This window comes from Pseudovirgaria hyperparasitica (assembly GCF_010093815.1).
Source record: "Pseudovirgaria hyperparasitica strain CBS 121739 unplaced genomic scaffold EJ05scaffold_43, whole genome shotgun sequence".
Lineage (NCBI taxonomy): Eukaryota > Fungi > Ascomycota > Dothideomycetes > Acrospermales > Acrospermaceae > Pseudovirgaria > Pseudovirgaria hyperparasitica.
In genome coordinates this window covers 23,097-37,113 of record NW_022985591.1, presented here as the reverse complement: position 1 = coordinate 37,113, position 14,017 = coordinate 23,097, and the positions used below count along the sequence as shown (strand labels likewise).

Sequence of the window (14,017 nt, the reverse complement as noted above, 5' to 3'; positions counted from 1 at the left end):
TGGACAGGACGGGAAGCCACTTTGTTTACAGGTGGTTGCAGACGTTTGGTATCCCAATTGTGCGACGACGAACTGATTTTGGATATTTTTAGGCCTCTGACAGAACCAAAGCCAGGGCATTGCATTACCTGTCGTCCACCAATATCGAGTAGGGACTGGACCGAGGACAAGGTAGAGACTTCTTCAATTGTTCCAGAGGTCGCCCCAACTCATCCGATGCGAGGCCGGCGAGCTGGCGTCCGGCGATCGAGTAGCGATAACTGACCGGTCAAGTACTTGCAACTCATTCTCGATAACAGGGGATAGTCTCATTGCACCTAGTAAGTGGCTTTATGCACTGCCAAGGATAAGTTAAATATCACTGCACCTTATCCGTGCTTCATGGCCACTTGTTATTATTAGCCAGGGATCTTCGAAACAGATTGGTATGTCAATGGAGGAACGTTGCGTCCATCGTATAGGCAACATCAAGGATTAGCCTGTAGGGGTGGATGCTACAGGTGAGGAGCTAACTTAATCTACTAGTGGAACGAGCCAGTGGCTCCCCCAGGCTTGCATCAGGACCAATGTCGAACTCCCAGTCAGGTTTCGAGCACGCTCTGGACCAGGAGAACATCTACTCCCCGGGACCCTCACAGGGATTTCCTTTTGATCCCGTATTCGACTGTTGGCCCGCCAGAGCAATGCATGAATGAGGCGTTAGTATTCTTTTACTGTTTGAATTATGGCTGGGGTGCTAAGAATCATGCAGAGCCCCTGAATTATTTCAAGCGATTGACATGCCCACCCCGTGGTTTCTCTTGGCAGCCATGAGTCTCTCTGCACGGTCGTTTGGAATACACAAGAGCGATAACGGCACACAAGCCGCGAAGTTTTTGCATTGACGCCTAGTTTAGCTCGTGTTTCAGCGACTCCTCGTAATCACTAAGACGGGCGGGACAGAACGGACGCTAGGATAGCATAGATTCTATAGCATAGCTGGGTGGACAACTGGAAGAGCATGCACTGCGTTACCTGCTAGTGTCGCATAATAATCATGCATCCTGATGAAGTGATGAATTTCTGGTCATTACTGCATTGACAGGCTACAGTGATTCTCCGTAAGTATGCCTGAAAGCAAATTCATCAGAGCTTGCTTGCTGTAAGGAGACTCACTGGTTGCCTTCTATCCATGCTGTAGGCCTCTCAACTCCTTCCCAGAGTTTTGAGGTGCCTGTGACCGGTGAAGTTGATGGATGTGCGACCTTGAATGACGGGCTTGTTGCCCTTTTCTCAATTTATATTATGCCCGCACTACTTTCTATCTTTGTCATGATAACTAGCAATACAATAAACTGTTAACACTACATTGATTACTACTATGATTCAGTCTAGAAAAGGTCAGCTTGACCTCTACGCTTGTCCCTACTGTACCGACCAGACATTCCTTAAGGACGACACTCTATGAGACCATGTGCAAAGCCGTCACTCGCAGCAGCTGATTAATAATCTAAAAATGGACTCGCACGTGTCTACAGCACTGGATCGGAGGCCAATATACGAGGAAGCAGCGCACAAAGCGTGAGTATAACTCTTACTAGCCATGTGCCTTTACTAACTCACACCTCAGCAGGAAAGCCCACGAGGCCACTGATTCTAGGCTTCAATCAAGATCGTTGAAACCCCATATATTATCACTTCAGTCTAGAAGCCCCGAAAACCCAGGTTCTCGCCAGCCCAGTCCATTTTCTACCGATGATTGGCAACCCAAACTACTCTTACAGCCAGACCATAGACTTATCTCACAATCGCAACTTGCGGCCGAGGTAAAGAGCATATACACCGGTCTTGTATTGGTCGAAAACAAATGCATTAGCGTTGATAAAGCCCAAGCGGCTGCGTCCCAAGAGAAGGATAGGATACAGCTGGCGTCTCAGCACTGCCAAGTTCTCATTGCACTACACAGTACACTGCTCCATGAGCATCACGACTTCTTCCTCTCCTCCCAGCATCCATCAGCAACCCCAGCTCTTCAGCGGCTTGCTCTCAAGTATTCCATGCCCGCTCGAATGTGGAAGCACGCTATACACTCGTTCCTTACGCTACTCCGCGAATATCTTCCCGAAAGCCTCGAATTCATGCTTTACTTCATCCCCCTCGCATATAACACTACTATCCATTTACCCTATTCTTACATATATTATAGTTTTATAGGCTGCGAAGTCTCACGAACCGCGTCCACGTCGTCGCAGCTGGGCAATGCCTCTTCGGAGGCAGCAAGAGGTTCGGAGCGGCGTTGATGGCGACCTCGTCGTCGCTGGGTGGGTGGTTGCAGAGTTTTCGCGACGCGTCACTCTACAGGGACCACACCGCAACAAACCAGCTGGGACAGCATACACTTCCATCCTGTTCTCAATCAACGCGTCGAGAGGAGTCCACGAGGATACCGGGATAAGAAAACCATCCGACGCGCTGCTGCTGTGTCGAAAGCAGGCCTGAATCTACCATACCATATGGGTAGAGAAAGCGGAAGTCCCAGCAGCGCGACAGGACACCTCGAGGCTTGAATGGCTCTGGGTGCGTGAGGATCAGCGAGAAATCACGTCGAGGGCAACTACAAACTGCTGCGGATGAACTTGTTAAGGCTAACTCTCCTGCAGTGTTAAACTACGTTTGTTAAGACGCCCAGCGCGACCACCAGCAGCGCGACTCTGTTAAGACCTTTCGCTCGATACGGGATACCGCTCGGGTCTAGGATAGATAGAGCGGCTCCCGCGCACGAGAGATGTCACAGTCTACCGTGGGAGGCAGGGCGCTGGTGCACACAGACAATGGTACACGGACACAGGCAAGAGGCGGCTACAGGGACCCATCAAAAGCAGTGGAAACAAGTCGGGTTAGTAGGTAGAGGATGCTTGAGTCGCCTAGGCGCGTCACGCGAGTGTACACGTATGGGATTCAAAGGATGCTCGCCTGCAAGACACGGTCGACCCATCGTGGAGAGATCCTCATGGGCAACGCGAAACCGGATAGCAGCCATGCTTGAAGGCGGGGCGTGGTATACAGTAGTGACTGCTGGCTCCAAGGACCTCACCCCTTCAATGGGCTCTGACCTTTGGTGTACCTAGAAGTAGGCGGGATCACGTCCTGGCCGGGGAGACTACTATATGGCCCGAGAGAACGGATGCGCGTGTCGATTCATGAGGAGACAGAACGTGTCGCTAGGCACGCACGCTGGTGACATGGGTTTAAGGAGCAAACCTCGCAGTTTCCTGGCTGGAGGAGGCGTCGTGCCCCTCTTCTGGTAGAGCCGGAGGTATAAGCCCAAAGGGGAGAGATAAGGCGAAAACAGGAGCAGGGCCTGATGGTATAGGGCACGTCGAACCTGCAGGAGTCATCCGACTTCGAACTGGAGGCTCGCAATGTGCCCCGATCTTCACACGCAAAGGCAGAAGCTCATCCACACGACAAGAACCTCCGATATCGTACGATGGCTTAATGAGTACCCTAAGGACGTCGCCCGGTGGATGATTACACACCTACCACTCCTCCAATTCCAGTGGACCCGGAAATATATGCCGGAAGAAACCCGGCATACGTCGGAGGAAACCCGGCATATGCCGGAAGAACCCCTTGACTAATAACCTCCGCACCTGCACGTGCTGCCTGAGGGCAAAACAACGGTAACACAGGCTGTAGGCCAATAGGTGTACCCTATGGCTGTATACTTTAGAAGAAACAAAGGTTTAACGAGATGTAATTATCGACATAAGGAAGTTTTCCCCTCTTGGGTTTCTTCTTATATAGTAGCTTAGACTAGAGGAGGCATAGGCCTGTAGAGTACTACTCTACCTAGTTATACAATATTATTATTATTATTATAGGTTTATATATAATGGAGGGATAATACGGCGGTAAATTTCAGACTTCCTATCAGTCAGTTCAACTTCAATTCGACCGCCTCAAGAACTGGTCAGTCCAGTTCAGTTGAGGCCTCTTGCCAAGAACTGACGCTTCAGTTCAACTTCAATTTAAGATAGTATTGAACTGCAAATAATTGAACTGAACTGAAGTATATATATGCTTAGTATATTCGTATATTTAGATGGGTAGGCTATAGGTGACCTAGGGTGTTAGACATTAAGGCATACCGGGAAAATGATATTCCATGGATCCTGAGCCGAGCTTATACCGCCGAGTCTATACTAGAAACTTCCGCCGAGTATTAATTAGTTACTTAACGAATATAGACGTTTTAGACGACTTAGTACTCAAATACACCTAAGTATACGTCTAGGTGTACGAAAGGGTATACGAAAATTATCTATATAGCCTTAAATATGCTATATTTTGACTATATGAAGTACTTCAGTTCAACTTCAAATATAGGCACAGAATTGAACTGATTGTTTGATAGGAAGTCTGGCGGTAATAGATAAAAATATCATTTATACTACGGTTCGTGTGCGCGCGCGACATGTGTGCACCGTCTGCCAAGCTTTCTCATGTAACTATGGATAATCGGATATAGCCTAGTTCAAGTTTTGTAATGGTTGAAGGATGTACAGTAATTAACAAGTCATCAATGACTTGCCTAGTACCATAAAAGAGCGAGACACTTGGAGGCAGAATAGCTTGTACCAAGCACTCGAACTACCTAGTCGTCTCCTGACATCAATGTGCTGAATAGTCCGATGGTTTTTCAGTACATTCCGCAGAAAGGGAATCGAAGAATCAATGTAGACAGCTTTGATCGAGTTCGAGACACATCTTTGTACGTAAGATGTAGCGTGGTCCCAAGAGATAGGATCTGTGTCCTGGTAAATGCAGACTGCTTGACGAGCGAATCGGGATAGCGATAAAGTCTATCGCGTGTAATGGAGTGGCCAGGTCTAACTGTACTCGGAAATGTATATCCTCTTGACTTCATCGTCTATCCTCTACTAGTATTAGACTACGTCCGCAACTTTAGAAAGAACCTACGTGGTTTAGCAAGTGAAGGATGAACCACGTACCAAGAGTCGCGCTGAAAAAGTTACAGACGGATCCATCCATGAATCCGGATGGTCGTATGAATCCATCGCTCACATGCTCATCACTCGCACGGGAACACATTCTGAATGGACGGTCGCTACCTCAAGTGATATCATCATGACTTACTTATTGGAATTTTTGGCCACCAAACCGACCTAGTGCAATTGTGCCACCAACCAACAGACTTCGCCGTACCCGGCCACTTATAGGCTTAAGGGAGTACCCATGTGACGAGTACCGTAGATGTTTCTTCTGGATCTAATTTCATTCGGATGATCATAAGCCGTCGGTCTGTTATTGCGCCGCAGCCACAATCTTTGCACAGTGCAGGAACCTGGAACCTGGACGTCTGCCGCTCTCAAGACAATATCAAACTCCTTTCACAACGCGCTCGACATAACACCCAACAGCCTGCAAGAGTAGAAAGAATCATATTTGGGCCCAGTCTACAGAGACTGGTCTCAGATAATCAACAACTTCAAGACTAGCCGAAGTGCTACTTGTCTATAACTCTGTCTATCTGGATTATCAATGATAATTTCTTCTCCGTGCGGGTAAAATGCACGAAGACTGTCTTGTCCGCTTCGAACACCGCGCCGCTCCGACGTGTCCACTGCTCTACTTTGGCCACAGCCGTCCTCTGTAGAACGTCGGTGTTCTCCGCGGCAGATGGGCCCGTGATCCAGGTTGTGTAGCCGTCTACGAACGCTATTGCGCCTCTACTACGATCGATCTTCGATGAGATAGAAAGATAATAGTTAGGAGGGAGGAGACCCGCCTTGGCATACGGTAGGAGGCACAGCAGATACGGTCCTTAGCGTACCAACCAACATTGTCGAACAACATGTCAGTATAACAGCTTGATCTTGCACAATCTCTGCTGTCTTTCAATTAAATGACCTAACGCTACAGAGTCTATCATGGAAAGAATCACTATACACTCGATGCTCAACGATCAGAACGTACCAGTCGAGCATTGCGACCTGAATTGTCCAGCCATCAAGAATCCTGGCCGCACTGGTAAGAATCCATCCAGGCATCCGCGGAAAAAGAGAGTAAGTCAGACACAGGCTGCATTGCCTGATAGTTCTCAAAGCTTTGCAGTTCTATCCACGCACCAAGACTGGCTGTGCTACTTGTCGTAGGAGAAAGAAAAAGGTATGTCTAGCCCGAACTACAGTGCATCTTTCGCTAAGAGTGAATCAGTGTGACGAGGCTAAACCTTGCTGTACGCTTCAGGTTATGTTGGTCCCATATGCCCGGCTAACCTCCTAGGCGAGAATTGTCGACAATTGAATCTGGATTGTGAAGGATATGGTCAGTTCTCGCGCCATAGGAATCGAGCGCTCTTACCTCAAGCTACCACCGAAAGATCACAATCTCTGATACCCTATGGACTTTCGCCTCCGGATCTGCCTATAATACCGCCTAGTCCACTATACCAGCCATCAGAGAAGACTAAGATGTTAAACGGTCAAAGTTATTCATTCTTTGCAATGCAGTTGGTCACTGATCACAGGCTGTGCAAGGAGCGACTGAAGCAATTCGACTACGCCAACTCTTGTCCGGAGCTTATCACAGAGCATTTCCGCTCCGTGCTGTGCGCATCGGATATCCGTTACGGACCGGATCATCCAGAGTCAGTGCAAGGCACGATGGGGCACGGTGTCATCATTGAAGACCCGTTTTCGTGTGATTATGGATACAACATCCATATCGGCGACAACGTTATGATCGGTTCTAATTGTACCATACTTGATGCATGCAAGGTCTGTATCGGAAATGACACTGTCATCGGCCCGAATGTGACATTGGCTGGGTATCTTTTATCGGATTCTCCTCAGCGCCGGCGAGGGTTTCAGAGTAAGGCCCAAGGAGGAGAAATCAACATCGAGGAAAATTGCGCAATCGGAGCGAATGTCACAGTGTTGCCTGGAGTGAGAATTGGTATGGGTGCAATGATTCGGCCGGGGTCAATAATTGACAAAGTAAGGTGCATCCGGCTTCTTAGTCTAAATCTAATGAAGATAGGATATACCGCCATGTATCCGATAGTGATCGAACGAGGGCTATCTGACTTTGAAGAGCTGTAGAAGCGGAGAGCGCAGAAACGGAGAACGCGACAAACTGTGATGTTGCTGCATTGTCTTAGTCCTGTGTGTTTTGTACTTGTGATGAAGATTGTCCAAAGTCTAGTATCCACTTTTAGCGAGGAGATTCAACTGTAGCGGTTGTACGTGACTGGACAGACGTCAAGGGTTTGCGCGGCGCTCCTAGAGAGGTACCGAGAGTTTTGTTTGCTTTGATGCTGCGTGTAGTTGTTGTCACTGTGCGGCTGCTTGTTCGCCGTGGTGTTGGTGAAGGGGTGCTTGACGCGTCGCGCGTGACAACATTCGACTTTGATCGTACATTGACCTAACTATGTCACAGAACGTGGCTATGCCGCCCTCGTAAGGCTGAACGTGCACGAGACGATGTCGAACAACGAAGTCGCCAGACTACCCTTCCAGAACTGCTTCACAACTGTCACATCCACCTGTCGCTCGGCGTGACCGTCCAGACTGCTTCCTCGCTTTCGACTCAAGGTGACGCCGGCAATGCAGACCAGAAGATCCGACCGGATCGAATCAACACAGTGACATGAGAAGTTCCATTGCTCGCTCGTCTGGGCTCTCCAATTGCCGTACAATCTCCTTGGCGCTTTCAAGAATCGAGATCTTGCCCTGTGAGCTGCGAGTATCTCTGTCGCGTATAGAGCATATTAGAGACTCTAAACTGAGAGTCTCGGAGGGCGAGAACCCTGCTGCTAATTCACTTACTCCCCTATGTGATGAGTGGGGTGTTTTGGACGTCACCTCATTGAGACGGTGTGTTGCTTCAAGAATTCGTGCCTCTGTAGTCATGTTGTGCTAGAACTGCCTGATTTTATAACACAAAGTCAGCCTCGCTAGACAGGTGCAAATAATCACAAGCGGGACTTAAAAGACGCCCCTACCGTTTATATCATTTGCATGGTGCACTGTACTTTCTTGCTAGCGGACGCTGTGATTGATGGAGGACAAGCACTGTATTGTTTACTGAGTCCTCCGCCATAGCGCACACTGGCGCCACTGTTTACTCGCCAAAGTCTTGGCAGTCTAGATAGTCGAAAGGCTCAGTGCTGACCTGCTTAGTGAGCCTCAAACGTCGATATCCCAGAGAGGCGTCCTGCGCGCCCTGTAGCTCTCATCACTGCAGCGACCAAGAGAGGGCGTGTGGCATCAGGCATGATCCATTGATGCTTCCCACTGTGTGTATGCTTATTTCTTCATTCCAGGGGCGCTCGAAGGATCACAGAATTCGCTACAGGTCGTCCACGGAAGATGGGAAAACTCTCTGAGATGGCGTTAGTGTTGGGTAGTTATTAGCTTGCTGCATCTTCCTACAGCTGTCCTACGTCACGATAAGGGGTCTAGATACGGCGCACGAAGCTCAGTGGAAGAGGGGAACGAGGTTAAGGCGTGCATTTAGACTGCGCGGTGCAGGCATTCGGAATGTGTCTGACACCCCATCATCTCTTGGGGGATAGACAGGGACGCAATGTGTGAAGCGTCTTAAGCGCCCTTCCACATTATGGCTGTTTTTAGTACTAGGAAGAAAAATAGGCCGGACCACAACCAGTGCAGTGTATTTATGTGTGCTGTCGTTGTGAGACACGAACGATCCTGCGAACAACAATATCGCCCTGAAAGATGCTGCGGCATCGAAATCAATAGGCGATTGAGTTCGTCCGAAGCTACCAGCTGCTGCGCACAACTGTCTACATGTCTGCTGTACAAGAGTCAGAGCCTTCTAGGGAAGCATCTTGTAACGGACCGGCCTATCCCTGTTCCTTATGCGTGGCGAGAACGTTCAAGTCCTTTCCGCGGGTTCAGCGACAAGGAAGAGCAAATAATCACAAGTTGACGTCAAAAGGGAAATGACAGTTTAGGTAGTTTGACGTTGGGGATATGAGTGTGTGTTAGGGGTTCTGGCCAGCAATAACCAGGGTCGGGCGCAACAGGTGCTTCTCGGGCTCCTGGTGTGATTTGTCTGTGCATGACGTTTCTGCATTCATGTTCGTATTTCGATGGCTCCGTATTCTTCTGGTTCGTCCTGCTCTTCTGCTTGGTCCTCCTCGTCGTCTGCTTGCGGTTCATCCAAGCCTTCTAGCTCCAAGAGCTTCGAGGCCTTGTCTTTGCATGAGGCTGGGGAGAAACCGTTCCCAACCTTGGTCGCGATTATTCTCCACGTGTCGTTTTCGTACTCCGACATTGCCGTCCGAAGTTTCTGCACCTGCTTGTTCCACCCAGGTCAGTACTGGCACCGTGTGGCACATAAATGGTCTTGGTGCATGGCTATATACCCCTGAGCCAGGATCGCGACCGCCCAACGTTCAATGCAAGGTAAAGGAATAGACTCACCAATTCGTCGTTCCAAACTGTGGTCTTCGCCTTCAGCTTCGTGCAGTACCGTACTTGTAACGTGCCGCTACTGCGCCCTGGAAAGAAGTCTGCAATTTGCTTCCATGTTAAGATCTTCTTCTCCTTAAGATCCACGAGCAACTGGTCGTTCTCAGGCGTGAACTTCAGTTTCGGACCGCGTGCACGTGGCGCAGGATCCGGCATGCCTTCCAGTCCTACGACACTGGGAGGCCCAGCTATCTTGGCTGGTGGTGGCCCAGGCATGCGGTGATGGTGATAAGTCCTTGCGTTTGCAGTTGAGCATGATGACCTCCTGGTGTTAGCTCTACAGCGTCTTGCCCGGAGAAGTTCGATGTGTATCCTTGCATGCCTTCGACCTGTAGCGCGAGGGAATCTTGTGAGCGTGGGCGTTTGACTCGCTGCTGCTGTGTAGAGTAGTCGCGGCCCATGTCAGGCCGAGGCTGCATGTAGGAGCCCTGCTCCAGCAAAGCGTAGAGGCCGTGCAGGACGTCAATGTTTTGGAATTCATCGGCAGGGTTCTGCTGCTCGCCGTTGTCGCCGAGGAAATTTCCTAAGCCGTATGCTGCCAGCTTTGCGACTATGTATGGAGACTGGCCGAGCGACTTGGCTCGATTATAAATTTCGAGGTCCATACGATTTTGGGGTGTCAAAACCGGTCGAGAGCAAATGAAGCATCTAACCGTAAATTGGGGACGAGTATAGTAGTACGTTTGGGAGCATTCCGGGAGCGAGGAAACTCTACGGCAAACCTGAACGATGCCGTGTATGAGAATGAGTGCCGAAAGACGGCGAGTTGACGAGCAGTGTGTGTTGAAGGTATAGTATTTAGAAGGGCGCTCTGCTATCTAGCTACGCGACTTGTCGGGCTTGGCTTTTCTTTAGCGGGCGTATTTCCAGAACCTGATAAAGTACGCGCCCCAACTTGACCAAAACCCAGATTACCACCGCAACTCCCACGAATGGGTCTCATTGCATCCATCCCAGTTCTTGGTTCCATCACGCGCTGTATCGTGGCTATGCAGCAATATGGCGGGCGTGCGTTACAATGCGGCGCTCGCGCTGTCTCTCCCCTCGCCCGACTTCCGTCACGAACTGCTTCCATTCTTCCCACTTCGTCTCATACATGAGCCTCATCACCAACAGCGTTGAATTGTCTTTATTTCAACGTTCCAAAGGGAAGCTCGAAAAGAAAGTAAACATACCCACGATGATGAGAGTTTGGAATTCTATAAGACGAATCACAAGCATTAGGGCGCGCTATGGGTACACTCAGACAGAGCACAAGCAGATGAAGTCCTTCATCCAGAAAACACTGTCGAGGATGGAAAGTTGCTCTACCAAGGCATTCGAAAAGCCAATCGCGACAATAGAGGTCGTTAAGGATCTCCTAACTTTTCTCTGGCAGCACGATGTGCATCAATTTGGCCACGATCGTATACCTGTCCAGTTGTCTTTCATACTATGGCGGACGTCCAGGCGATTACGTCGAGTCCCAATGTCATCGGGGTATCAATGAGGGACTACTTTACGGAGACATTACTTTGTCCTTGATACCCATAGCATTGCCGGGGCGCGAGAGACCGGCATGATCTACGTTTTGCGCGTCTGCGTACGCAATCGCAAGAATGAACGAGATAATGACTCGAATAAGTCTGTACTCACCGCTGGCAGAAATATCGTGCTAACGAAAAGCTAGTTTCGAATTTCCTATACTCGAAACATCCCAACGAATGCATTGCTTGGTCACAGTAGCTCTTCGTTTAGCAGATGGGGTCTTCAAAGGCTTTCGATCTCTTCCATCCCGACAAAATTTGGCCATTCATGACTTTCCACAATGCACTCAATTCCTTGGGAGTCAGAGCGGGATACAAGCAATCGCTCTCTTCCTACGGTTTCAGGAGGGGTTTTGGTATTATGCTTGACAGCTGAAAGGAGAAAACACATGGGCCACCAAGACAATCAAACTTTCCAACATTATATAGGCCATATTAGTGGAGTTGACATGAGCAACATCGCAGAAGGGCGAGCGCAAAGAATGGCGTTATTCAACCAGCTCAGATCCATGATCGTTGAACGCATTGAGAGCGATGATTTTCAAGATCTATCGATAGAAAATGCCGAAAGCAGCATTACGACAGAAATCATGGAAGATCTGTCAAAGGAAGCGAATTCAACTATTGTCGTTCCCACCCGAGTCTTTACAAGGCTACAAAAGTCAGTGCTGGCATACAGCCCCGCTCGAGCACGCTTGGTCGACAACTTCTACAAAGCTCCAACGTCGAATCTAACCAGCTGTGCTGAGCCCCTCTTGGAACTTTCTTTGCCTGGCGCAGAGTCAACATTCTACCCCGGACTCTCTCTAACTGACGGGCTGAAATGCCCCATTTGCAGCGCAAGTCTAATATCTGTACTAGCGGACTCGGACATGCGTGGTTGATCATCCAGGCTTTTCGAGCGTCGACACAGCCATTCAGATATATCCTCATGCTTTGGACCTCGCCATACATATGGCATCTTCCTCTTAGTGTATATAATAGGGTTTGTTGAGATGTGTCGACGCACAACGGTATACAAATTTTAGTTTCCGAGAATGTGGATATATATCTATTTTGACTAATACGAGTATTGAAGAGCCAACGATTCTTCAACCTCCCACTTCCTGAAAAGGAAAAGCTATTCCAAACGCCTCGGTCCTTCGAACAGGGATATTTTGGAGTTAACAAGGAAAAGGTACGCGGGCAGACCGCATTGAAATAGAACTTTGATTGTGGTGACCCAAAAGCCAATAATACGTCGTTTTGGCCTCAGGATGAACAGCTGCCAGGATTTCGAGAGTTTGCAGCAGACTTTCATCAGGCAGAACTATATAGGCTCCTTACACCCGACATTTAGTTGTAGCACATTCTCATCACTCTCGTCTGATTCGTGTCCATCGGACATCTCAAGATCCTGGATATCTCTCTCATGCTGCTGAATACGGGGACTTCGGGAGCTTCGGATTCTCGACGAGGTCTGCTCGATGTCCTCCTGCATGGGTGCGCTTAATTAAATAAACCCAGTCGCTGGTAGGATGCGATGGGTCCAGACCGTTCAGATCAGCCGCTCTACAGCCGTCACCTTGCACAATCACCCCGAGAACCTCCTTGACATTCGCAGCGGTATAAAACAACTTACCTGTTCGAGGATGGATAATTTCCCCATATCGATTGTTGCGGTTGCAGATATTGTCTTTCTCGGGAGGATCCTTGGCATAAGCAAGGTCGATTGGGATGTGAGACCATCGGTAGACCGGGGCTTCGTGGCTGCCATACTTGTTGATATAGAGGTTGCCCCTAGCACGACCCCACTTAATGGTCTTCCTCGAGATAGTATCTCGTTCCAGAGGTTCATGGAGTAGCCCAGGGCCATATTTCAGGGGATGCCACTGTGTGTGGGTTGGCAATCGAGACGCTTGGAGCTTCATTGCCATCCTTGGGACGATCTGGCATCGAGACGTCCAGAGTAGGCTCTTCAGGTTCCCTCGGGAGCTTCGTGGCCATAATTGATTGATCCTGTTGTACGGATACGTCTGGGGGCTGAGAATTTACAGACATTGCATCTTCCGAAACGTTAACATAATACTCCTCTGGGGCTTCGTCGGATAGTAAGTCCTCAATAGATTTCCGGAGGACTATCAATTGTCTTTCCCGGCTTTCTTTTGCAATTATATCCTTGATGGCTTTTTTTTCAAGCTGAGGTCCTATTTGCCTCCGATGCGCATCGAACATATCAGATGCCTTCTTGTCTATCTCCTTCATCAGGCGTTTGACTTCCTCAGGGTCTGCGAGACTTTCGCGGAGATCCTCGACGAGCTGAGCTATCTCCTTGAGCGTGATAGTTTCGTCAATGGTAGGTTGATGTTGCATCCAACGGAATGTAGCTACGTTCTGGAGTGCCGAAGGAGACTTCTTCAAAAACTCTTCACTGCTCTTGAACGTCTTTCGGGCATATGTCGAACCATGTCATGTGGTTGTTTCGCAAATTGATCATTTGAAGTTCAGCAATGCTCGCGAGGTCGGCCGCTGAAGTTTCATACTCTTGAGTGCCTGGCATTCTGAATGGCCAGACATTTCGAAACGATCTTTACATTCACGCTTAAGAGATGAAGGAAGTAGCTAACAAGTACTAACCTCATGTATTAAAAAGAAAATTCCAGGCCGGAAACACCCGATTCTCATAGTCCTCTGCCCGCGGAAGGGTGCGAGCTTCCGAAGGAGATGTCCCCTGGACATTGCCCACAGCATTCTATGGACAGTTTGGTATGTTTAGGGGTAATATTGGTCGTAGTCCCTTTTCGCTGTCCAGTGCAAAACCCCAAGCTAAACATTGGAAGAAAGCTTCGACAGGCAGGTGCGGTCTGTCTCGGGTACACAAACAGTTATACTCGGATGTATTCGAACCAATACTCGACAAGGCTGAGGTCAAATTCTGAGGTCTCCCAAGGCATGCTTCCGGTCCAGGTTGCGACACACGAGAGGGAGATAAGACCAATTGGATATTCA

At 49.1% G+C, this 14,017-nt stretch overlaps 8 protein-coding genes across 8 annotated transcripts; 5 read left to right on the top strand and 3 right to left on the bottom strand.

Annotated features, from left to right (window-relative positions):
- Positions 1 to 1,751: 1,751 nt before the first annotated feature.
- On the top strand, positions 1,752 to 2,147 carry EJ05DRAFT_423419 (uncharacterized protein; the record flags this gene model as incomplete). The annotated part of the gene is made up of 1 exon (XM_033741485.1): positions 1,752 to 2,147. A coding segment is annotated over one exon (396 nt), but the record flags the coding sequence as incomplete, so codon positions are not given.
- Positions 2,148 to 5,291: 3,144 nt separating this feature from the next.
- Positions 5,292 to 5,826, top strand: EJ05DRAFT_295678 (uncharacterized protein; the record flags this gene model as incomplete). Its single annotated transcript, XM_033740561.1, has 1 exon — positions 5,292 to 5,826. A coding segment is annotated over one exon (210 nt), but the record flags the coding sequence as incomplete, so codon positions are not given.
- On the bottom strand, positions 5,564 to 5,758 carry EJ05DRAFT_424701 (uncharacterized protein; the record flags this gene model as incomplete). The annotated part of the gene is made up of 1 exon (XM_033741490.1): positions 5,564 to 5,758. A coding segment is annotated over one exon (195 nt), but the record flags the coding sequence as incomplete, so codon positions are not given.
- A 629-nt stretch (positions 5,827 to 6,455) lies between the features above and the next one.
- EJ05DRAFT_446527 (trimeric LpxA-like protein) lies at positions 6,456 to 7,106 on the top strand (the record flags this gene model as incomplete). The annotated part of the gene is made up of 1 exon (XM_033742236.1): positions 6,456 to 7,106. A coding segment is annotated over one exon (651 nt), but the record flags the coding sequence as incomplete, so codon positions are not given.
- Positions 7,107 to 8,628: 1,522 nt separating this feature from the next.
- EJ05DRAFT_481179 (uncharacterized protein) lies at positions 8,629 to 9,725 on the bottom strand. The gene is made up of 3 exons (XM_033745013.1): positions 9,456 to 9,725; positions 8,869 to 9,330; positions 8,629 to 8,823 (listed from the first exon to the last, which is right to left on the bottom strand). Exons 1-2 carry the CDS (start codon positions 9,717 to 9,719, stop codon positions 9,106 to 9,108), a joined length of 489 nt encoding a protein of 162 aa, XP_033595036.1. The 5' UTR covers positions 9,720 to 9,725; the 3' UTR covers positions 8,629 to 8,823; positions 8,869 to 9,105.
- A 601-nt stretch (positions 9,726 to 10,326) lies between these two features.
- Positions 10,327 to 11,151, top strand: EJ05DRAFT_295684 (uncharacterized protein). Its single transcript, XM_033740562.1, has one exon. It carries the CDS (start codon positions 10,522 to 10,524, stop codon positions 10,990 to 10,992), a length of 471 nt encoding a protein of 156 aa, XP_033595035.1. The 5' UTR covers positions 10,327 to 10,521; the 3' UTR covers positions 10,993 to 11,151.
- EJ05DRAFT_296003 (uncharacterized protein) lies at positions 11,152 to 12,175 on the top strand. Its single transcript, XM_033740563.1, has one exon. The coding sequence runs from the start codon at positions 11,311 to 11,313 to the stop codon at positions 11,911 to 11,913; it is 603 nt and encodes a 200-aa protein (XP_033595034.1). The 5' UTR covers positions 11,152 to 11,310; the 3' UTR covers positions 11,914 to 12,175.
- Positions 12,176 to 12,438: 263 nt separating this feature from the next.
- On the bottom strand, positions 12,439 to 13,608 carry EJ05DRAFT_515548 (uncharacterized protein; the record flags this gene model as incomplete). Its single annotated transcript, XM_033748610.1, has 3 exons — positions 13,452 to 13,608; positions 12,926 to 13,402; positions 12,439 to 12,900 (listed from the first exon to the last, which is right to left on the bottom strand). The coding sequence occupies exons 1-3, from the start codon at positions 13,566 to 13,568 to the stop codon at positions 12,439 to 12,441; spliced, it is 1,056 nt and encodes a 351-aa protein (XP_033595033.1). The 5' UTR covers positions 13,569 to 13,608.
- Between the last annotated feature and the right edge of the window lie 409 nt (positions 13,609 to 14,017).

What these genes read in the sequence shown, in the direction of transcription:
- EJ05DRAFT_295684 (XM_033740562.1), top strand. Translation starts at nt 10,522, where the DNA reads ATGCGGCGCTCGCGCTGTCTCTCCCCTCGCCCGACTTCCGTCACGAAC.
- EJ05DRAFT_296003 (XM_033740563.1), top strand. Translation starts at nt 11,311, where the DNA reads ATGCACTCAATTCCTTGGGAGTCAGAGCGGGATACAAGCAATCGCTCT.
- EJ05DRAFT_481179 (XM_033745013.1), bottom strand. Translation starts at nt 9,719, where the DNA reads ATGCCTGGGCCACCACCAGCCAAGATAGCTGGGCCTCCCAGTGTCGTA. An exon ending in CAGTTTGGAACGACGAATTG is followed by an intron (nt 9,331 to 9,455) that starts GTGAGTCTATTC and finishes GGGTGGAACAAG; the next exon opens with CAGGTGCAGAAACTTCGGAC.